Source organism: Meriones unguiculatus, chromosome 2 (assembly GCF_030254825.1).
Source record: "Meriones unguiculatus strain TT.TT164.6M chromosome 2, Bangor_MerUng_6.1, whole genome shotgun sequence".
Taxonomy (NCBI): domain Eukaryota; kingdom Metazoa; phylum Chordata; class Mammalia; order Rodentia; family Muridae; genus Meriones; species Meriones unguiculatus.
Genome location: NC_083350.1, coordinates 140,635,513 through 140,658,428, shown reverse-complemented (window position 1 = coordinate 140,658,428; position 22,916 = coordinate 140,635,513). Strand labels below are relative to the sequence as shown.

The 22,916-nt window shown below is 43.6% G+C and overlaps 1 protein-coding gene across 4 annotated transcripts in view; it reads right to left on the bottom strand.

The window, feature by feature from the left end:
* Kcnmb2 (potassium calcium-activated channel subfamily M regulatory beta subunit 2) overlaps positions 1 to 22,916 on the bottom strand; it is a 272,219-nt gene that overhangs the window by 11,475 nt on the left and 237,828 nt on the right. For all 4 annotated transcript variants that reach the window (XM_060378194.1, XM_060378191.1, XM_060378193.1 and 1 more), the window contains exons 3-4: positions 10,854 to 11,024; positions 7,877 to 8,072 (exon numbers count right to left, since the gene is read on the bottom strand). In XM_060378194.1, coding sequence (XP_060234177.1) covers positions 7,877 to 8,072; positions 10,854 to 11,024 — 367 coding nt within the window. The remainder of the gene's footprint in view (positions 1 to 7,876; positions 8,073 to 10,853; positions 11,025 to 22,916) is intronic.

Here is a 22,916-nt window from a genome sequence, read left to right as displayed (position 1 = left end):
TACTGTCAAGAGGCTGACAACTGGGCTTAAAGACTCTACTCATATAAAAAGAGAGAAACTGAATATTTAAAATAAAATCCCTTGAATGTTTCCACAAAGAGGCAGACAGCTCAGCTGCTCCCTCTTGCCTCTTGTTGTCTGAGTCCTAACACCCTTGGTAGTAACTAGACCTCAATAGAAGCATGTCCGTTTCTTGGCAGCTGGGTGAGTGGGTGGGGTTGCCCATTATTCTTATGAGGTTGGGGGGAAGTATCAGGAAGGGGAGATTGACACTGTGGGGACTCTTATTTTTTCCTATCCTTTCTCCTCATGCTCAACAGAGTTGGTCAGGCAGTCTTCTACTGTGGAGAGGACCATCCTCTCAGAACCTGTATTTCTGACTAAAAACAGAAGCTACCCATGAAGTGGATGGAAGAGCTGGGTTGGGGAAGTCCGGCAGTGGTGTTTGATGCTTTGTCCTGTGAACATCTCCTAACCGTGACAGGGAGCTGAGAGCTTCTGGCTTGTGTGGTATTTTTGGGAGCCCAGAAGCACTGTGACCAAATATTATCATTGAATCCCTCTCTTCTCTGTGGGCTTGGATGCTTCTGGGAGCAATGCTCCAACTACAGTTCAAAGTTTGCCTGGCAGAAGCAAACGGAAACACTGGGACTAATGACGGCAACCCAGGTGGAAAGGGATTTTTATAAATAACTTTAAGAGGTTGGGGAGATGTCTCAGTGGTTAAGTGCATGTACTACAGTTTGCATAAGACCTGAGTTTGGTTCCCAACACCCAAGCAGGATGGCCCTCAATGTCCTATAACTAAAGCTGCAAGGGATCCTGGCTGTCCTGGCTTCTGTTGATAGTGCCCTCCTGTGCACACCCCACTGTCCCCGTACATATACACAATTTAAAATACATATTAAAAGTAACTTTAGGAATGTGTTTTCTGGAAAGCAACAAAACTGTTCAGATAAGGTTAGACATGAATACTAGAAGTAGAACAGGAACACGGGACTTCAGGTGTTAAAGTCATCAAAACTGGCTTTCAAACAACCACACTACCTTCTGCATAAGCATTCCAAGACAAGGATTAGAATAATAGAAGAAACTAGAAATGATCAAAGAAGACCTAAGTATTCCAGAATTGAAGATACAGTGAGAGGACCATGAAGGCCACCTGCCTTTGTGGTGTGGTCATCTCACTCCCACCCCTTGACGCTAGGGGGCGGACTGAAGCTGTGGCTGTGGGGCTGTGGCTTCTGATGGGCTTTGGCTTGAATGCCAACTCTTTGCCAAACAAAGAGAAGTAGATTTATCAATGAACTTGGGGTGTAGCTTTTTCACAAGCTGGTGGAGCATGTTGGAAAATGTGTGCACTGGCGTAATACTCATTTAAATAAAGTATGACCATCCCTTCCTTTATATAATGGTATTGGCGAAAACATGTGGTTGGTCCTGAAAATGAATTTATAGTTTATAGTTGTCAGAAACTGGTATGAAGAAAGGAAAAATTAAAAATTTCAAAATGACACTTGGAATGACCACGGTTCTTATTTGGGAAATTCCTACAAAGCTGGTTACTCTCTTATTCCATGTTCAAGAATGGGAACTATTAGACACACAGCACTTTTCCAATGCAATTATGCACCAGGAGCCAATGCAGCAAGCAAACACACACGATGCAGAAGAAAGCAAAGAAGTTTGGCCTGGACTCTTGAAGCCGCAGACCAAGCAAGCGGTTGCCTCCTCAGAGTGTTGGCTTGGGTTTCTTGTTGCCTGCCTTTTCCATGGTCTTCGCACCACTACCAGACTGGGAGCATGGGTGCAATGCAAATCATGACCAAGCTACATAATGCCAATTTGGGTATTCATCTTGGGAAGTGTCCTGCCCACTCTTGTGTCATCCTTCGTGCTTATTACTTTATTTTTACTGAGAATAGCATGCTTCGTGCTATGTGTCATCACCATTTTGGAAGTACGGTCTCGGTTTCCAAATGTCTTATTGGAAAACAAAACAAAACAACCAAAACAGATGCTATTTGACAGTAAAGGATTGTCAGTAGAGGAGAAAATGAAAACTGAGGATGAAAAACGGAGATGAAGGAGAGAAAAAATAAAGAAGAGGAAGAAGAGATGCAGGAAGAAGAGGAAGAAAACCAAGACTAGGAAGACGAGCCAAAAGCCCAATACAGAAAAACAAAACAAACAAACAAAACCCCCAAAACATTGAACAACAGTATGCTGAACTTTAAGAAGAAAATGTAAAAACCTCTATTGTAATATTTTTCATTTCTTTTTTTATATTTATTTATCAAATTTAATTTGAAAAACAAAATTAGTATGAATACAAAAAACTTGTATTTTACAGAAAATAGTAAGCCCTCAGTGGTAATTGGTACATCAGTAACAACAAAAGTTGCCTTAAGATTTTATTATGGTATCTGAGAAAATAGTTACATTTCTACCTGTCTGGAGATGTTTTTTTATGTGTGTTAGTAAGTATCAAAAATGTTAAGTTAAATGAAATTATCCATGTACGATGCTTAGGACCACTCCAGTTTTAGAGTAGCTATTTGATAAATATTGACTTGTTTTATTAGTACTACCACAGTTATTGCTAATGCCTGTATTTTCCAAGCAACATCAAAACATCAAATGTTATTTACATTTTGTCTATATTTGTGGGATGATTTACTTGATACTTGTCTCTCCGCTTAGAAGATTTTGTATAATTTGTACTTGACGGTCAGTAGTTCATCAGAGACTTTCTGTAAGTTTGTCATGTAGGTCCAATAAGTGCAAAAATAATCTATTGTAAATGGGCAATATCGCTGCTTCTAAATTTATATGACAAAATTCTTTCAAGTTACTACTTACAGTTAGCATGCTTTGCAGAAGTTCACACATTTGTGGGAAAATGAGTTCACACCATAATGGTAATACTAATAAATAAGCTGAACAAAGCTTTTTGCATGGCAAAATTAAAAAAAAGATGAAAGTACGGTAAGAAAAATTCAGAATTTAGTGGATGAGATAGACAGTAAACTTTTCAGGACTGAGGAAAAAATTGCTGAAGGGGGTAAATCCAGAATGAAGTGAGGGGAGAGAAAATAAAAGAGAGAGGAAAAGAGAGAAACAGGTATGATGAGAAAGCCCAACATCCCACCAACTGGAGTCCCAGAAGGGGAAGAAGGAGAGAAGACATTGTGTTTAATGAGATAGCCTGGGAACTTTCTAGAACAGAAAGTATTATAGGGAGGGGAAGGACTTTGTGAATGCTTAGAAGTCTGAATCTTGACTTCCCACTTGGGTACATGATAGACCGTAGAAAATCGAAGGAAATGCTCTTAAAACCGACTGAGATTGCCTCATGGATGCAGGCCTGAAACGGAGGGCTGAGTGCCAGACAGATCGCTGCTCATCGAGAGACAATGGAACAAAGGAAAGGCCAACCTAGAGTTGTGTGCTTCCTTCAAGAAACGAAAGCTGAAGAAATGCTTTCAGAAAAGCACAAACTGGGGAAATTCTCTGTACCAGTGGCTGCTCTGGCATAATTTCTAATGAGAGGCTGTTTTTCAGGCTGTGGGAAAATGGCCTCAGGTGGAAGAGGAGAATAAAAGAACGAACACAATGAAAATGCAGAGTTGTGAGCCCCTGGAAGTTACTATTTACTGCATACAACTATAACACTCTGTGCCGAAGTCTAAGTAAACATAGAATGGCAATAATAACATACAGAGGGCTCATAACGGACACAGCAATCTCTGGGCCAGACATTAACGTTGTAGGAGCAGATTAGTTTAGTTTCCAGGAGCAGGAAGTTCATCCTGCAAGCCAAACACTGAGCAAAGGCAGTCTTTCACGAAACAGACCGAGCTGGTTGCTATTCTCACACAAACAAACAAACACCTAAAAACAAAACAAAAAGATAAACAGAGTCAATAACTTGACCCCTGAACAAAGCTCAAATTCAGGAAGACTGATTGTGTATGGGGAAGAAAAAAGAGTAATGCTTAGGAAAATGACTTTAATGGCCTTCAAGGTTAAATTAAAAACTTAATAGACAGAACAACAAAAGCATTAAACTGAAAGGAAAGGAAAGGACAAGGCATGGTCACAGCAGAACTGGAAATGCCTTCCATGCAGAGATGCACTGCAGGGAGGGCGGGGAGAGCATGGACACATGACTTTTGCTGTTTGGGTCAGGTTCTCACTATGATGCCCAGGCTGGTCTCGAACTCCTGGGTTCAAATGATCCTTTCACTTCAGCCTTTGGAGTAGCTAGGACTATAGGCACACGTCACCTTGTTTGTATATTTAAACAAGTCCTACAAAGGGTATGAAAAATAAACAACCCAGTGAGAGGAGGGAGGGACTTAAGAGAAAGAAGATATTCAAATGACAGATGCTTGAGGAGCCATCAGAACCAGAAGGAGACATCACATGTCAAGCATGGAGATATCGCATGCCAGCTGTAAATCACCAGGAGCGTTTGGAGCAGGTCTGGGGGAGCTTTGTTGATACAGCCACAGTCGAGAAGCCTTGCCATTATTTATTAAGCTCTAAGGTACGCATATGTTATGTTTTGACCCAGATAGTTGGCCTTCAGATTTATACCTGACAGAAGTATGTGGGCTTGTGGCTTGGGCACTGAGAGTTATATAAAAGAGCATCTATGGCAGAGCTATTTATGATGGCCCTGAGCTATGGAAAACTCAATGTCCATCAACAGTAGAGGAAAAACTAAGCTGACATTTCCAAATGCAAAGAAATGGAAACGAATGAATTGCACCACAGCGGAATGATGCCAACCACCGAGCTTTGTGAAGGAAGTCAGACACAGATAAAAACATTCTGCGCGATTCTGTACGTACAGGGGCTTAACACTAAGCAAGTAAAAGTGTTTACCGACATGTGACAAACACTGAGGTGATAAAAACCACAAAGGAAAATACAGAGGCAGTGCCTCTAGTACCAGCTACGGTGGTGGTCATCCAGGAGTGAGCAGAGCCTGTGGTTTTTGGGAGGGCTGTGAGGGCTGTTATTCTCATGGTGGTTAATGGGGAGCTCTTGTTAATAAACGCTTGGGCTATACCTTCTGCACTGCACACACATGTTTCTGTATGGGGGTCATGATTCACACTCAAAAACAAGGTAATGGACCAAGGAAACCAAAAGGGGCCCATGACTACGTCGAGCGCTGACACTATTCTGAGCCTAAATATGTACCTGGGATTTATAATGGGAACTGCAGCCCCTGTTTGTCACCTAAATAATGCAGCCAAGAGCCAAAGTGATACGATGTCAAGATGAGAAGTGCAAAGAGTCCTTCCTGCATCATTCCCCTTCAATTTTGTGACTTTCCAGTTCCCTGGAGATTTGAGAGTTTTATAGGCATCCATCAGTACAAGTCAGCAAGTCAGCTTTGATTTAAGAATGTGACTTATGGGGAGATCTTGGAAAACAGACAGCTGGGAAGGGGCTAAGCTGCCTGGGTTTGCAGAGTTGGTCAGCGCTGCCATTGTTTCTGCCTACTGCAAAGGAGAGAACAGCAGCAGCAGCGGGTTTAAACAACATCCTTCGAAATGCTCATTAAGGAGAGTCCTCATAGATATTTCCAAGAATTCCTTCAAGTTATTGTAACTGAATGCAAGATGGGTTTTCTTCCTTTGAGGCAATACCCTTTGCTGCCCATCGGCCAGGGATGAACCTCCAGGCTACAGCAACCCTTGATCACTATAAGCCATCATTGAAGAGATGGCCATTGCAATGGAAAATTTTACAAGAAATGTTAGAGTTCATGAGGCTTGCTTTCTGGAAATAAGCACCTATGAGGCTATTGGAGGCTGGAGTCAGCTTGTCTTGGCTTATTCAAGAATATTATGGACATCTAAGCTGTTGCTGTAAAAGTCAAACCCAATACACATATATCTTGAAATTGATTATGGCAGATTGGTTGAACTAAACATTATTGGTCATCTCAGTTCTTCATATACCTATAAATGTAAATAATTTTGAGATAGGAACTTTCTATATGGTTTTGGTTTGCCTGGTTAGTTAGGGTTTCTTTTGCTTCGATGAAACACCATGACCAAAAGCAAGCTGAGTAGGAAAGGGTTTATTTAGCTTACATTCCACATTGTAATCCATTGTTGAAGGAAGACTGGACAGGAACTTAAACAGGGCAGGATCCTAAAGGCAGGGGCTTCTGCTTACTGGCTTCTTCTTCTTGGCTTGTTCAGCCTGGACCATCAGCCCAGGACCATCAGACAGGGAGGGTACCAACCACAACGGGCTGGGTCTGCCCCCATCAACCATTAATCAAGAAAATGCCCTATAGGCTTGCCTACAGCCTGACCTTATTGAGGTATTTTCTTTCTCCTTCCTTCCTTCCTTCCTTCCTTCCTTCCTTCCTTCCTTCCTTCCTTCCTTCCTTCCTTCCTTCCTTCCTTCCTTCCTTTGTCTTCCTTCCTTTCTTTCTTTCCTAATTTCATTTTATTTACTTTACATCCCAATCATGCCCCTCCTTTGTCTCCTCCCATCCCCCTCCCCTCCTTTCCTGTTCCCTTTTCCATTCCCCCCAAAAGGGGAGCCCCCCCATATTAACCCTCCCCAGCACATCAAGTCACATCAGGACTGAGTATATTTTCATTCCCTGAGGCCATGCAAGGTAGCCCTGCCAGGAGGAAGTGATCCAAAAGCAGGCTGTTAGAAACAGCCCCCCACCCTCCACTCACCAGGCACCCCATATGAAGTCCATGCCAGCCAGCAGCCACATGTGTGCAGGGGCCTAGGTACAGACCATGCATGCTCCTTAGCTGATGTCTCAGTTGGAGGCATTGTCAATTAATTGAGGCTCTCTCCTCTCGGGTGACGTTAGCTTGTTTCAGGCTGGCACTTGCGTAGTAGTTTAGGTAGGCCTCTAATTTGTGACAGTTCTGCTTTAGCTCCTTGAGTGTGGGGGCTATAGTCTTGAAACCACTATTTGCATCATCAAAATAAACTTTAGGCGCAGCTTCAGTATAATACACATTTATTAAGCACCTACCACGTGGCAGGGTGACAGTTTGAATGGGAAACATCCTCCATAGACCCCATACTTGGTCCCCAGTGGATGACACTGTTTGGGAAGACCATGAGGAAGTGGAGCCTAGCTGGAGGAAACACATTACTTGGGGCAGGCTTTGAGAGCTTATAGCCTCCTCTCCTTTCCCATTCACTTTCTTGTGTAGGTTGTGGTTAAAGATGTGATCTCTCAGCTCCTGCTGCCATGCTTCCCTGCCACGATGGAATCATAAAGCAAAGTAAACCCTGTCTCCTTCGTCATTAGTATTTTGTCATAAAACCAGAAAAGTGAGCACTATGAACAATTACTATGGACAATAATAAATTAGCCTCTATGAGTATAACATATAAAGAAAGAACATGCACACACAGACAATTAATCACAGGTTCAGTTTCTCAATACAACATTCTCTACTCTAATCCTTACTTACAATAATGACCTTGTAAGTGGTTATTATTTTCCTTTTGGATAAAAGTAGAACCAGGGAGATCAAGTTATATGCCCAGGGCCACAGAACTGTGGAAAAGCGAAGTCCAGTTTTACCCCATGTCTCCCAAGTCATGATAGATATTTGGGCATGCGCACCTGTTACTAATTCTGTACTTGCTTTGAAAGACTTAAGTTCTTTAAAACACAGCTAAATCTGTATCATGAAATGAGGGAATGGCTTGTCCATTGTACAGGAGAGAGTGAGTTCTGTGATTGGAGCAAGCAGGGCCTACTTCCTGGTGTGTTTCTTTGAGATACTGGCAAAGGGGAAGTCCGAGGTGGAGGGAGGGTGGGCGGATTCTGCAGGTGCCCAGGAGTGGCAAGTGGAGCTCCTACCTTTTGATTGATCTTCATGGTCTCTTCCGTGTGATAGAGGAGGAGCCTCTCCCCCGAAGATGTCAGGTTCACGTACACCTGCAGGCAAGGGTACTGAGAGAGCTTCCAGCAGTCGGGCCCACAGCTGAAGGAACAGTTAAATGTTTCTGTGATTGACACGTTCAGCAGGGCGCACTGGGCTTCTTCTGTCCACACACTGCAGAGAAGGGGCAAAAATGAGCACAGAGCTGGGCTGAACTGCAGGGGTCTCCCCAAAATCTATGATCCAAAGGTCTGTGTAAAGTTTATGACTTTGAACATACTAGATTTAGGCACGCTGTGACACAGCACAAACTTTGGTGAACTTTCTCAGTGATATCCACTATATAGAATATTTACTAATATTTTAAGAGATCATTTTTTCCCCTTTTTCAATTCACTGGTATGCATAATGCAAGCTCTAGTTTTAGTTTTCATTTTTTGAGACAGGGTCTCACCATGCGAGCTACAACGGCCTCAGACTTGCTTTGTAGCCTGGGCTAGCAGCAAAGTCGTAATTCTGATGACCACTGCACATCACCTGCCCTCCATAGCCTCCATCTTCCCTGTATTTCTGCATTGCACAGCTTCTTCCTCAGTCCCTTCACACAGAACTCCACCTCGGCCAGTTTGTAGGTAGAAAGTCTTTATTAAGGGAGGGGGTGGGGGAGAGGCAGCAAAAGGGCAGAGTAGCTCAGGGTTGGACTTGACAAGACAGAGGGAGAGCAATAAGGTCATTCTAACACCGGAAATGAGATAAAGGCAGCCCTTTGAAGATATCAAGAGCAACGGCTAATTATATCCTTTCTCCCTAACTGGCGATTTACATAAATTATTTCCTTTCATCCTCTCAGCAACCTTATACATTGGTTATTAATCCCTTTGAAAGGTGTCTTGAGGGTCACAGAAATCAGGTGACAAAGTCAAGAACACACAGTTGGCAAGTGATGGAAACTGAGACTTTGCCTCGTCCAGTCACTCTCATTCTCTAAGTTTGAGCTTCACTCTGTCATGCTGTGCCTCCCTAGGAAGTCAACACCAGGAAAACCCTTCTGTGCAGACAAAGAGGTCAGTCAGACTACCCTGGGCCATGTCAGCCAGAGAGATTCCAGCTAACCATTGGTCAAATTTTATTTTACGGTAACTTTCATTTTGTGATTAAGTTGAGCATTTGCAATTAGGAACTAACACGCTAGCAATCGATGCTTTGCCTCTGGGTATAAGCTGTACCGCAGTGAGCAGGAAAACACGTGTTCAGCAGGAATAACAACCCTGCCCTTCTGCTGGACATGCGCGGGTAGCTGCTGTAATTCTGCATGTGTCAGATGCAGGCTGCCAGACTCAGTCTCCTCCAAGGTAGCAAGCTGAGTTTTCTGGCACATGGATGGTCAGAATTTGCTTTTACCACCAGGCGGGGGGTGGGTGGTGGGAGGTGGGTGGGTTGGGTGGGTGGTTGTCTTAGATCTAAGCAGGTGTGGGAATCTGAAAGAGGCTTTGGACTTAGTAAACACTTGGGGCCTGAGGCACCAGCGCTTTCATTGTGGGAGCGAGCGAGTACAGCTAAAGGCCATCAGAGACAGAGCGGACCAGCCAGGATGTGAAAGAAGAGCTAGCAAATTGCTGCATTTCAGCTCGACTTCGCTTCTGAAACGAAAGCATTAATTTAGCTGGAGAAACAAGTACCACAAAAATGGTTTGATTTTTTTTTTCTCTTGGATTGAAACCTCCTACTTTCATATGAAAGGGTCTTATTTCTTCAAGCCCCCAAATTGGCAGACCCACCAAGCTTCAGGATTTAGTGTTTGGATGGCAGTGAGGGAGGGACCCTGCCAGGATTTGTCAGGTAGCTCACGCCAGAGGTTGTTTTTAGTGTCATCACCTGGTGCCTCTCTCCCTAGCCAGAAAACCCAAGGTAAGGACTGAAAGAAAAGGATTCAGAATCAGTTACTTGAAGAGATTGCCATCAGTTTTTCTCAAGCTTCACAACACATTAAAGCCACTTAGAGAGTTTCCGAATACCGAGAGCTGAGTCTGGCTTCAAACTAATTAATTCTGACTTCTTTGGCGTGAACAGATGAAAGTTTTCAAGGAAGCTGGGTGATGGAGATGTAGGGCGGGTGAAAAGGCAATGACAGACTTAAAGAATAGCAAGGATCAGGACTCTCGGGTTCGTGGGATGTGGCTTTGAAGTCTTAACTGCCCCATGCTTTGAAATCTCAGTGCTTTGCCGCACTGAGCTGAGCGAATCATGTGTGTATGCGTGCACTCGTGTGTAGGTGCATTTGCACACGCACACACATGTTCGGTTTAAGTGCCCGTGTGCCCAGGTGCACTTTTATGTGTACATGTTCACGTGTGTGCAGCTGCGTGTGTATGGGTATGTATACATGGTCATGTAAGTATGTTTCCGTATATATTTGCTAGTGACAGAGGATGGTCTCAGGCGTCATTTCTCAGATGTTGTCTACATTGCTTTTTTTGAGACAGGGTCTCTCAGTGGCCTGCGGCTCAGCAGTTAGGCTAGAATTGCTGGCCAGTGAGCTCCGGAGACTGTCTCCAGTGCTGGCCACTTCTGGGCTTTTAATGGTTCTAGGTTTGGAACTCAGTTCTCCTGATTGTGCAGCAAGCTTGCTCTGGAGAACCATCTCCTAAGCACCTGTGTCATATCGTTTGGGCTTGGGCGTTTGTACATGGATGAGTATGTCTACTCACCATATGGAGTAGTAGTGAGAGGGAAAGGAGCAGATTATGAAAGGTGTCCAGCTCATAGTAGACAGTTTACACATAGTCTGGGCTTGTTGTTATTATTGTCAGATAATAACAATAATAACCTGGCACTGTGTACCAGGTGCCTCTGCCACTTCTGAGGAGAGGTGAGAAAGATGACTTTTGGGTTGAGTGAGCAATGGGGGAGCAGAGAAGGAGGTGGCAGTGGACTCCTTGGTGCCCGTGGCATTACCTCTGCATGTAGGAGCGCAGCAGTGTAATTCCCAGCAGGAAGTACATCATGATAGAGCACACCATCATGGCCAGTCCCAGCAAGATGGCCCGGTCCTCTCCGGCCTTCAGTGCTGTCACAGTTTTCCTCTTGTCCAGGAGGTCATGGTCCCTGATTTTCTGGTAGATATTTCTGAGGTTGAGAATAACACAATCTTACATGAGACTTGCAGTGATCCTGCCCGTCCTTTGGGGATGGTTACATTCCTGTCCCTATCATCCTGGGGTGAAGGACCAATAGGGTTGCTCCAAACACACCCGAGTCTGGGAACAATCCCTGTCTCCCAATACATTTTACACACACACACACACACACACACACACACGCACAAGCACATGCACATACATGCACACACACATTATAGCACAGAAAAAGAGAACACAGACGTACACATGGGCATCATCCCTGGGCATAAACGATCCCTGTTTTGGGGATTCATCTCTAACTGTAAAGTGATTTTCCTCTGTACAGTTCTAAGAAAGACAGCAATTTCCTCAACCCCCAAAGGCTATGGGTTTTTGGCTTTACATTAATGAAGTTGATCATCATTGCTGTAAACTTTCTGAACCTACTCACGTCTGTGCTTCTCTGTGTGTGTGTGTGTTTACAAATCACCTCATTCTGTTTATTTTCACTGCCAGAGGCCTGGAATGACACCGTGTCTTATTATTTTCTAGTTCATGCCCTGGGCCTTTGGACTAGATGGCCATCCTGCTTTTGCCTTCCACAGACCAGCAGTCACTTGTCCTCTCTGTTTCATGATTCATTTTTGAGATTTCTTTCAAAATTGTAGGAATTTACATCAAAGCTCTTTAAAGTTGACCCTGTGTGAACTTGAAGAACAAACCGGTGCCCATTAGCAGGGAAAGGCAGTGGACGGGCAGACTTTTGAAGCAGGGAAAATGGGTGAAGGCTGAGCAGCTTCAAAAGCCCACTGGAAAATAATAACCTGATGTTACTTGGCTAATCTCATTTATCAACACGTGTTTAACTCTGATGGCTGACACTGAGTTCTGCGTTCTGCAGATGGAAGCCAGCCAGGATGATGCATGCCGTTCTAGGCTATTAGGTTGCCATACAGCGTCGACTATGCCAGCCTGCCATAAAATAGACTGGGTGTTATCAGTTGCCACCAGAACGAGAAACACATAAATGGATTCAACTGAGTCATCTCAAACATATTTGAAAAATGGATGTTCTTTGTACACTCTGGAATGGGTAAGAAGAGGATTTGGTTTCCACATAGCTCGTAGGTATCTAGGAAATCAGGATGTTACATGGTAAAGTGAAAGTCTTAAGTGGGAGGGACACAGCTATGAAAGCCACCAAAAAATGGCTGTTGAATTCATGGATAAATGAGGAGTGTTAATAGGACTTGGAGGAATGAGATCCTGATAAGGAGGTTGGGTCCACACATGATTGTGAGTGCTGTGACCTCATGTATTGGGGACATGGTCCCTGTTAAATAAGAAGAAGGATAGGAAATTTAGTGTCAACTGAGGGTGGTGAGTTCCCTGGTGGATCAACTCATAGTGTGTTGGCAATTTCCACAGCTTGAGGGACCAGGACAGAGAGTCAGTTTAAGTTAGGAAAGGCTTTCTGGAAGCGTAATGTCTTGAGCGGAGCCTTCAAGGTTGATTGGAGTTAAGCTAATGGGACACAGAATTAGTGATGTTCGGCTGGAGGGATCACAAATGCAAAGGGGTGGGGTGTCACACAGTGAGTACCAGGAAAGACTATGCTAGTGGTCGTGGGAGTGCATACACCATGGAAGCGGGGCAGCCAGATGAGAAATGTGGAGTCAGGAAGGCTTTGAAAGTCATCCTAGAGAGTAGCCTTCCTCCTGTAATTAAAGGGGAGCTGTCAGCAGTGATGTGACCAGAATTGGGTTTTGAAGTGATCGCTGTGCCTGCAGTGTGGAGATTAGAAACAGGAACAGTCTTAAATCAGAGAGGGAGGGAGAAGGAAGGGAGAGAAAGAAAGGAGGAGGAGGAAATTGGAAGATGGGTCCGGTAATGTTGGCAAAGGATGATGAGGGCCGCATCGCATCTTGGCTGAAGATAGGCTGGAGAGAAGAGGTGACATATGGAGAAGTGTGCAGGAGATGAAGCCTCAGGATGCAGTGACTGATAAAATGTAGAGGACGAGGAGGCAGTGAGGGAAGCAGGCAGCTGAGCTCTGTGCTGTAGTATTGCTGTGTGTGGTGGGGAAGTGGGAAGAGTGGGAAGACCCACCTGTCTTCTGGAAGTTACTGAATACACAGGACAGCAGAAGCCTTCACAGGGGGTGGGCAAGATGGCTCAGGAGCTGAGTGTGTTGGCACCTAAGCCTGATAACCTGAGTTTTTCCCTGGGGCCCCTCATGGTAGGAGAGAAGTGACTACAGAAAGTTATCCTATGACCTTTATGCTGAGTGCATGTGTGCAATAAACAAACAAAATACAAACAAACTATATACATACATACATATATATATTTATTTAAAAAGTCTCTGGAGGGCTGAAGAGGTGGCTCAGAGGCTGAAAGCTGCTCTTCCAAAGGACGCTGGTCCAGTTCCCAATACTCACATGACAGCTCACAACTTCAGTTCCAGAGAATCTGATGCCCTGACAGACAACAGGCACGCACATCATGTGCAGCTTCACATGTGGTCAAAATACCCACACGTGTAAAGGAAAAAAATAACCTAATCTAAATATGAGGCCTTGTAAGCAGAAGATTTTCTGTTTTCCAGGAAACCTTTGTTTTACCCCAAACAATAGTTTCAAGCTCAATGTCTAGAAATTTCATGTCTAGACTTAGCTTAAAATTCACAAGCAATTAGCTATGAAATATGCAGTTGTATGAGTGGTTACACAGTGAAAAAACTTAACGAAAGATGCTCTTGGCCTTTGCTGATTTAACTTCAGATTCCTTTGGTATTTGTCCTATGGGGAGAAAAGTATTCAGGAGCAGGCATGGCAGAAGCCATCTATGGATTTGTTTGTTATTTGTTCGTATTTTGTTTTTGAGTCTGCTAATTCTTTGTGTGTGTATATACACATGTGCGCATGCATTCGAAGGCCAGAGGTCAACCTTGGCCGCTGTTGCTCAGGTGCAATCTGCCCTGTTGTTTGACACAAGGTCTTTCCTGGCCTGGAATTTAATAAGTAGATTAGGTTAGCCAGTCAGTGATCCCCATTTGATTATTGGGTGGTTTAGCAATGGGGCTTGGTCTCCAGGTCTGATTTGTTGACATTTCTAAGTTTTCATAAGATGAATCACCACGTGCTAATTCTGGAGGTGGCACTATGGCCTTCCTGGGCAGCAGTGATCACACCTGGTAATTATGCTGACTGCACAGTCCAGAAGGGAAGCAAGCCAGTCTCTGGGGGCCCCCAGAGGGTTCTGTGAACAGAATCTACCCACTTTACCAACTTACAGGCTTTCACAAAGAGTTGCTTTAAGCAGAATTATTTTAAACATAGTAAGTGGATATGAACATATTTTCTCCCCTATGTGTTAATGGCACATTTTGATATGTTTCATCGTGAGGTATGTTGTAATGAAGATGTCCTTCTCAGCAGTATGTTAAGACTGGTTTGATTTTTAATAAAGGGCTGAGCTTCTGAGTCCTTTTATAAATATATTCTCATAAACATACTCATGTGTATGTATATAAATATGTTGTTCTAAGAGACGTAATAACAATTTCACATTCCTATGGGAGCTCATTTAGTTTTTACTGATTTATTTTTAAATCCTTTCTGAGGAGCTGTTTTAGTTAGTGTTACTATTGTTTAGGTTGCTAAAACACTATGAGCAAAAGCAAATTGGGGAAAAAAGTGTTTCTTTTTTTGTTTTGTTTTGTTTGGGGGGGTGTCTTACATTTCCACATCAGAGTCCATCCCTGAAAAAAGTCAGGACAGGAACTCAAGCAGGGCTGGGTTATAGAGGCCATGGAAAGGTGCTTCGTACTGGCTTGTTCCTCATGGCTTGCTCATCCTGCTTTCTTATAGAACCCAGGACCACCTGCCCAGGAATGGCACCACCCACAAAGGGCTGGGCCCTCCCTCATCAATCACTAATTCACTAATTAAGAAAATGCCCCTCAGCTGGATCTTATGAAGACTTTTTTTTTTTTTTTTTTCAAATGAGGCTCCCTTCTGTCAGACAACGCAAGCTGTGTCAAGTTTACATAAGGCCAGCTAGCCAGGAACATTGCTGTTTTCCTGATGTCTTGGCTCTGCTGGAGTTTTCTTCCCAGTTTCACATCACAACCATTATCACCACCAAAGATTAGTTAACCTTATCAGTTAACCAAAGTTTGCTTCTTTTCTGTATTCAAAGAGCCTGGAGTAATTGACTTGGTGTGTGTGTGCATGTGTGTACACGAGTACAGGTGTCAGAGGAGGCCAAAGGCAGAGGACTCTCTGGGAACTTGAGTTGTGTGCAGCTGTGAGCCACCTGACCTGGATGCTGGGAACTGAACTTGGCCCCTCTGCAGGAACAGCAAGTGCTCCCACTGAGCAATCGCTGCAGTCCTGGAGGGGGGGTGTTTAATGGGTCTTTGAAGATTCAACAATTTATTTAGATGGGTTTTCTTTTTTCCCCATGGAATCATTAAATAAGTGCTTAGCTTGACTCTGTTCTGGTCCTGTTTCTGCAACAGGAAGGCTCTATGTGAGAACAGCAGGACCCTCTGTAGGGGAGCCATTTGCTGAGGAGGAGAAATTGACAAAATGTGCAGCCTAGCCAGCTGATCTAGAAAGTTGGGCCCTGGGAGCAGAGCAGGGGACAGAAAGAGCAGGAAACACAGAGGAGACCCCGATAGTGTCTGGAACAAAGACAGAGAAAGACAGCAGAAATGAGAAAGAACAGTGACTACAGAATTTGAGGTACAGGAGACTGAATGAAGCGCCTCATTAAACATGCCTATGGTCATACTGATTCTTGCCAGCTAGGTTAATGTTGACTGTGATGGAACACTGTAGGGTGACAATGACTGCGTTAAAATTTTTGATACACAGTGAAATTCAATAAATTCACCAAAATGTTTGATCAGCAAATATGTTCGTTGTCAAACTGGCTTCAGGCAAATTGGTCATTGGTGTACTGGATCCCCTGACATGAACGTTCAGAGAACCAGTGGCAGATATACAGCTGTCATTGATTCCAGTGGGAATGGCGTAGGCCTCTGTGGTAGAACCAAGCCTTGGAGGGGCAGATGACTGGGAAGTGGAACAGTCTGGGACAGAAGGTGGCTGAGTGCAGCTGGGGTCCGGGATAGAAAAGGAGGCTCTTTGGTTGGTGAGCTATGTGCATGCCAGAAGAAAAAGCTATGCCTGCGAAGTCTGAGAGAACAGTAAAGGGAATAAAACAAATGTGACAATTAGACTTGCACTTTAGAAACATCATGAATGTTAATGATGCTGGTTGTTAAATAGCCTTTCAGAAGTGTAACCATTATGTTGGCCCTGGTATTCTGCCTTAGGGCAATAATGAAAGAAATGATAACAACAACGCAACAAAAACCCAAAGGGACCTGTGTGTGTGTGTGTGTGTGTGTGTGTGTGTGTGTGTAGTACAAAGAATTCATGGGCCATAGAATAAGATCAGACAAATAAGAAATAATGTCGAAATGAATGAAATGGAAAATACAGAGTATCCAGTGGGAGTGGCTAAAACAATCGGTAAGAATATTCCTTTTTTTAATGCTTGTATTAGAGTAAGAAAGCCCTAAAATTACTTCACTCAGCATCTAAAAAAATGATGAGCTGAGAACATTCAGAAAGGAGGAATAAGGAAAGAAATGACCGTAAGCACTGATAAAGGAAATAGAAGGTAACTGTGTTAGAGTAGCGACGAATACAAATATTCATGTGTTTTCAAAGACTAAAGAAGTGGATACAACTTTGACAAGACTAATAAATAAAACATATAAAGCTCAAATAAATATAAGGAATTAAAAACCATAACTGTGGTTACAGCATACTTTAGAGAGGGGACAGTTAAAACAACTTTGCAGCAAGACATTTGCAAACTTGGAGGTATTAGCTTATGGAAATGCACGGCAAGGCTTCACAAATATGTAACTTACTGAAACCAACTTATAAAGCCGGAAGACTTAAATAATTTTAAATTATTAAAATTTAAAATATCTAAAAGTTCTAAATAATTAAAAGTATTTTGGTCATGGAAATACAAAGCTCTTACAACTTACAGCTGAGCCCAAGCTATATTGTACAGATAATTTCCAAGTACAGAAAAAGACTGCCAGCTAGCCTGGTTATGAGGTTGGCAAGTTCTGAGACCAAGACCAGTCAGAGCCATATGTGATGGAAAAGTAGAAGCTAAACTCATTCCTAGCCCCAAACATAAAACCTAAAAGAATTTAGTTCACCAAACCTAACCATATAAAAAAAAAGAAGTCTACCATGATAAATCTACTAGTTTTATATCTTAGAAATATAACATTGGTCATCATTAGAGTTTATTAATATGTGAAAACATTATAATAATTATACAATAATATATAATAAATAAATAATTATAAAAATGCAATAATTATAAAGGGATAATGTGTTAATCAAATCTAGAAATATATTAACATCCATTAATGGTAAAAGCTATTATAAAATTAGAAATAGAAACATCCTTAATTTAATAAAAGGCCTAACAAAACTACCTGTAATATAACTGATACAATTATCTAATGATAAAATGTTGAAAAATCTCACTTTACAAATCATAGTGAAAATGTCTACTATCACCAGTTTTAATTTAATTTCCTGATATACAAGCTATGTAATCGGGTAAGAATAACAAAGGAATGTTACGTTTACAAATGAAGAAGAAACAAAAGCTTATTATTCACCAGTGACATAGTTATAAAAAAAAATCAGATAAACCATTGTTAAAATTGAGCAGACAGCTGGTGAGGAGGCCAAGCAGGTAAGGTGCTTGCCACCGACCCTGGAGAACTGAATTCAGTCTTGAAGCCACCCGGTGAAAGGAAAACACTGGTCCCTACAAGTTATCCTCCGATTTCCATAGCAATATTTCCGTCTACTGGCAAAAGTGCACAATATATATGACCATTAAAGAAGAGCGGTGGATTTACTGACGGAGACAATGCACAGTTTTTCCTGGAGCTAGGATCACAGGTGACAGAAACAAAACTATTTGTCCTTGTTAAGCTAAAGAGGCCTGGCTGCCCTTGTTTTTTTACCTAAAATCTGGGAGAGGATTAATAAAACAAGGGATATTCCTGCTTCTTGTCCCCCTTCCACTTTTTTCATTCTTGGCGGGTTGGGAGCCTGCAGGGTGACCAGCCAGGCCCAGATTGTTCCGTTCCCCAGGGTCCTCTCCTCCCCTTCATCCCGTGGCTTCTATAAAATCTTTGTGCTCTGTGGAAACACTTTAATAAGATGGCTTGCAAGCCACTGCTTTGGTGGTTATCTGTCTCTTTCTCCCTTGTGACGCACACTGCATGTTTTCTTTAACGAACATCCTTGTTTTTCTCTTGCTAATCTGTGTTTTGTTCCAGAACTTTGTCTGGATTATTAGTGTTTTTAAAGATAGCTTTTTTTTCCCTCCTCACTCAGAAGCCAGTGTAGAGAATCCTGTTCAGTCAGAAAAAGGCTTGGTGACATAAAGTTAGGACTTCATTACACATACCCTAATGGGCCTCACCTTTAAGCCGAGTAGTTTTTAACAGTCTTACTGTCACATTTTAAAGGTTCCTGCATTATTTTAAAAAAACCTCATGTTTAATATGTAATTTTCTCACATCCTTGTTTCTGTTTGTTTGTTTTTAATGTGATTATTGAACATTCACTCAAAACCAGTCCAGACCTGACAAACCTGTAATTCTTGAGAGTTAAAGGAATATAAAACTACATTGCTTTTCTGCATCAATAAGATTCTCCCACAATTAAATTATAACTTTAGTTTTTGTTTTCAAGGATGATTTCAGTAATTATGGGATTTATTTTATTTTATTTTATTTTTTTATTTAATTTTATTTTTTTTCTTATCAGTTACATTTTATTAACTCTGTATCCCAGCCGTGTCCCGATCCCTCATTCCCTCCCAGTCCTTCCCTCCCTCTCTCATCTCCATCGTGCCCCTTTCCTAGTCCACTGATAGGGGGACCTCCTCCCCTTTCATCTGACCCTGTTTTATCAGGTATCTTCAGGACTGGCTGCAAAGCCCTCCTCTGTGGCCTAACAGGACTGCTCCTCCTTTGGGGGTGGGGAGGTCAAAGAGCCAGTCATTGAGTTCCTGTTAGAAATAGTCCTTGCTCCCCTCACTTTGGGAAGCCAATTGGTTACTGAGCTACCACAGGCTACATCTGAGCGGAGGTTCTAGGTTATATCCATACATGGTCCTTGGTTGAATGTCAGTCTCAGAAAAGACCCTGTGCCCAGATATATTTGGTCCTTGTGGAGCTCCTATCCTTTCCCCATCAGACTAACTCCCCTTCTTTCTTATGATTCCCTGTACTCTGCCAAAGGTTTGGTTATGAGTCTTTGCTTTGAAAACACTGCTAGTTAGAGTCTTTCAGATGCGCTCAGTAGACTCTTGTCATACATTCAATGCACATCTATGGGATTTAAAGTAACCAATGCATTTGTGGAACAGGGGTGTCCATGTGCGTGCCCTTGGCTTAGGCAGCTAAGTGGAAGGGGAAGTAGAATAGACAGCAGAAGTGGATGAAGAGAGGGGACTGGGCAGGAGATGCAATGGAGAGAAAAGGTGGGGATCAGATGTGGGGAGAATGGGGTGGAGGTGGGAGCTGAGAGGGTTGGGAACAAGAAAACAAAATGAGAGGGTACATCTCTTTGTCAAGCTGGGAGGATATGGATGTGACTCTTGCTGAGACTCCCAACATGGACAGGACTAGTGGAGGGAGGGCAACAACAATCCACCCACAAAACCTTTGATCCAAACCCTGCCTACAAGAAGTGCAGGGATAAAGAGGGCACAGAGATTGAGGGAATGTCCAACCAATTATTGACCCCACCTGAGACCTACATTACAGTGGAGAGCCAGCCCCTGCCACTATTAATGATGCTCTGCTGTGCTTGCTGACAGGAGCCTAACTTGACTGACATCTGGGAGGCTCCACCCAGCAGAGAATCAAGACAGATGCTGGGACTTGCAACCAAGTATAGGGCAGAGCTTTAGGGGTCTTGTGGAAGTGTTGGGGGAAAGACGGAAGGACCTGGAGTGGACAGGGACCCCACAAGACCAACAAAGACAACTAAACCCGACCCACGGGGGCTTACAGAGACTGAGACATCAGCTAAGGAGCATGAATGGTTTGCACTTATGTGGCTGAGGGGCGGCTTGATCTTCATGTGGGTCACCTCATGAGTGGAGGGGGTATTTCTAACATGACTCTATTGTTTTTGAATCATTTTCCCTGGCAGGGCTGCCTTGCCTGGCCTCAGGGGATGAGGATATGCTCAGTCCTGATGTGACTTCATGTGCTAGGCAGGGTTGATATGGAGGAAGCTCCCCTTCTTTTGGGGGAAAGGGAGAAAGAAAGGGGGAACAGGAGGTGGGGGAGTAATTGGAAGGAGAGGAGGGAGGGAACACCCTTGGGATGTAAAGCAAATAAACCTAAATAAAATAAAAATTAAAAAAGTAGAAAAATAAAACTTCTCAACCCTCTTATGCATGCCCAGTATCACTCTCAGCTCTGATTTCTACCGCATTCTTCCTGTGATGTGTCACTCAAGCTGCAGAATGCTGGTAAAGTCAGGCGTGTTTAAAACTTACCTTTGCTTAAATCATAGTACTTGATTAATGAGGAAGAAAGAGCTGTGGAGGAAGAGTGCAGAGAGGAGGCAGGGAGCACTGGGAGGAGCACAGCCACCCGGGACTCAGCCACCCGGCTGGCTTGGCCTATGCGTACCCATCTTTTAACAGTGCATTTGGAAGCCTGTGTCCCTCCTCAGGCAGCCCTTGGTCCCCAGGTGTACCAGGCTCCATGTACTTACTTTAAGCAAGGTGTAAGTTTCTTCCCTTGACAATCTCCAGATAGGCAGCTTCTAGCTAATGTATTTCCAACACATTCATGTACAAGCAAAGGAGGGCTGGTCCAACTTGAACTGGTTTGGGGACAAACTGGTTTCTCAAGTGGACTTTTAGGGAGACTCCTCTATTTTACCATCATATGCTCATGTATATGAGTATGCCTAGGATTAAAATCCCATGTTTTATAGGAAGGGCATACACGGTAGAAAAATGATTTTATGATCTAATCGATCAACCAAAAGAGAGGACCCCTCTCACTGTGCTCCTTAGTAACAGGCTTCTCCTGCTCTTCAGCTCCATAAAAGGAAGCCTGAGACACTAGTAAGGGCCTCAGCACTTTGCCATCTCTGTGGTCTCCTGCCTACTTGAAGTGCACTTATTTCCGATCTCTGCTGTTGCTTTGCTTTTGAATAAAGTTTCTTTGCTACTTTGCAAACTGTGTGAGACTTTATTTCAATTCTTTGGATAAAAAGCCAGGAACCTAGGAACACTGGGCTCAGACTCCAACCTCTGGTAACGAATGGAGCAAAATAGATATTTTAATACAGTTGTAGAGATCCTGGGAAGACAGTTCAATGGGGAAAGTGCCTGCTATTCAAGCATGAGGACTTCAGTTCAGATCCCCAACACCCACATATAAATAGCAGGGCACAGTGATTCACATCTGTAAACCTAGCTCTCACTGGGTATGGGGACAGGCAGCTAGCTGGCTAACCAGTCTAGCCAGCCATTGAAATCCAGGCTCAGTGAGAGAACAAAGGTGGAGAGATTGAAGAAGACATCCAGTATGAATCACTGGCCCCCATGCTTGCATGTGCAACACACACACATGCGCGCACACACACACACACACACACACACACACACACAGAGAGAGAGAGAGAGAGAGAGGAGAGATTATATACTTTTATGAACACATTTACTCACTAAACACAAAGGAGAAAGGAGGTGGCTGGGTTGAGCCCCACATCCCATTTGGCTTTGCCTTGTGTGACCTTGCCCTCTGTCTCTTTTCTCCTTCCATTTGTTTCCTCCCCTCAGCTCTTCTCACAAGTTCTCTGAGGGACCCTGAGCCTGCCAATCCTCCCTGAGCCCTCTTGCCGTTTCAGCCTCCATCTTGCCATATGTTTGGTGCCTAGAAATGCAACGTTCATCACTTGAGTCAGAATGTGTTCAGTATCTACTGTGTCCTGGCACAACGCAAGGCTCTGGAGGTTCCCTAGACAAAAAAGCAAAGTCTGAGTGGGTAAAGAAGACAGCGAGAGTGGGAGCGGGATTCAAGTTCTGCTTAGGTATCTTCATACAGAGCTGGGACTACAGAAGGAAAGGGTAGGTAGGTACATGAGTGTGTGTGTGTGGGGGGGGTTCATTTCTGACTGGTGGTAGTCTTGCAAAGTCACTGGGTGTAAGTAAGCATGTAAGAGAGAGAGATGGAAATCGAAGGCCAGCCCTGTGGTAGAGAGCCCCTCCCAAATTTTAAAACGTGAAATTCGGTTTCTGTGATGGTTCACCTCACAGGATTTGTAACAACGCATGGGAAACACACCTCTGGCACGAGGTGAAGGCATTTTTAGTTATAGGCCGAGCTGGTGGGGGCATTTTCTCAGTCATGGGTTCCTCTTCCCGGATGACTCAAGCTCCCGTCGTAAAACTAGTGCTCACAGGGTGCAGGACCCACTTTCAGTGTGGCAGCACCATCTCAGAGACTGGGCTTTTGGGCTGAATAAGGAGCTGGCAGGCCCAGCATCATCATCATCTCTGCTTGCTGACCACAAGTGCAAGGTGACCAGCTGCTCCACACTCCTGCAGCCATGTCCTCTCCACTGTGATAGACTGTACTCTCCAACTGCGCGCCAAAGCAACCCTTCCTTCCTTAAGTTGTTCTGAGGTGCTGTGTCACAGAGACAAGGAAAGTAGCCGGCACAGTCTTGTTGGGGGTTAATCTGGTGCTCTCTGTATACAAATGCTGAATTCTGGGCTGTGAGATCTGGCTGCAGTC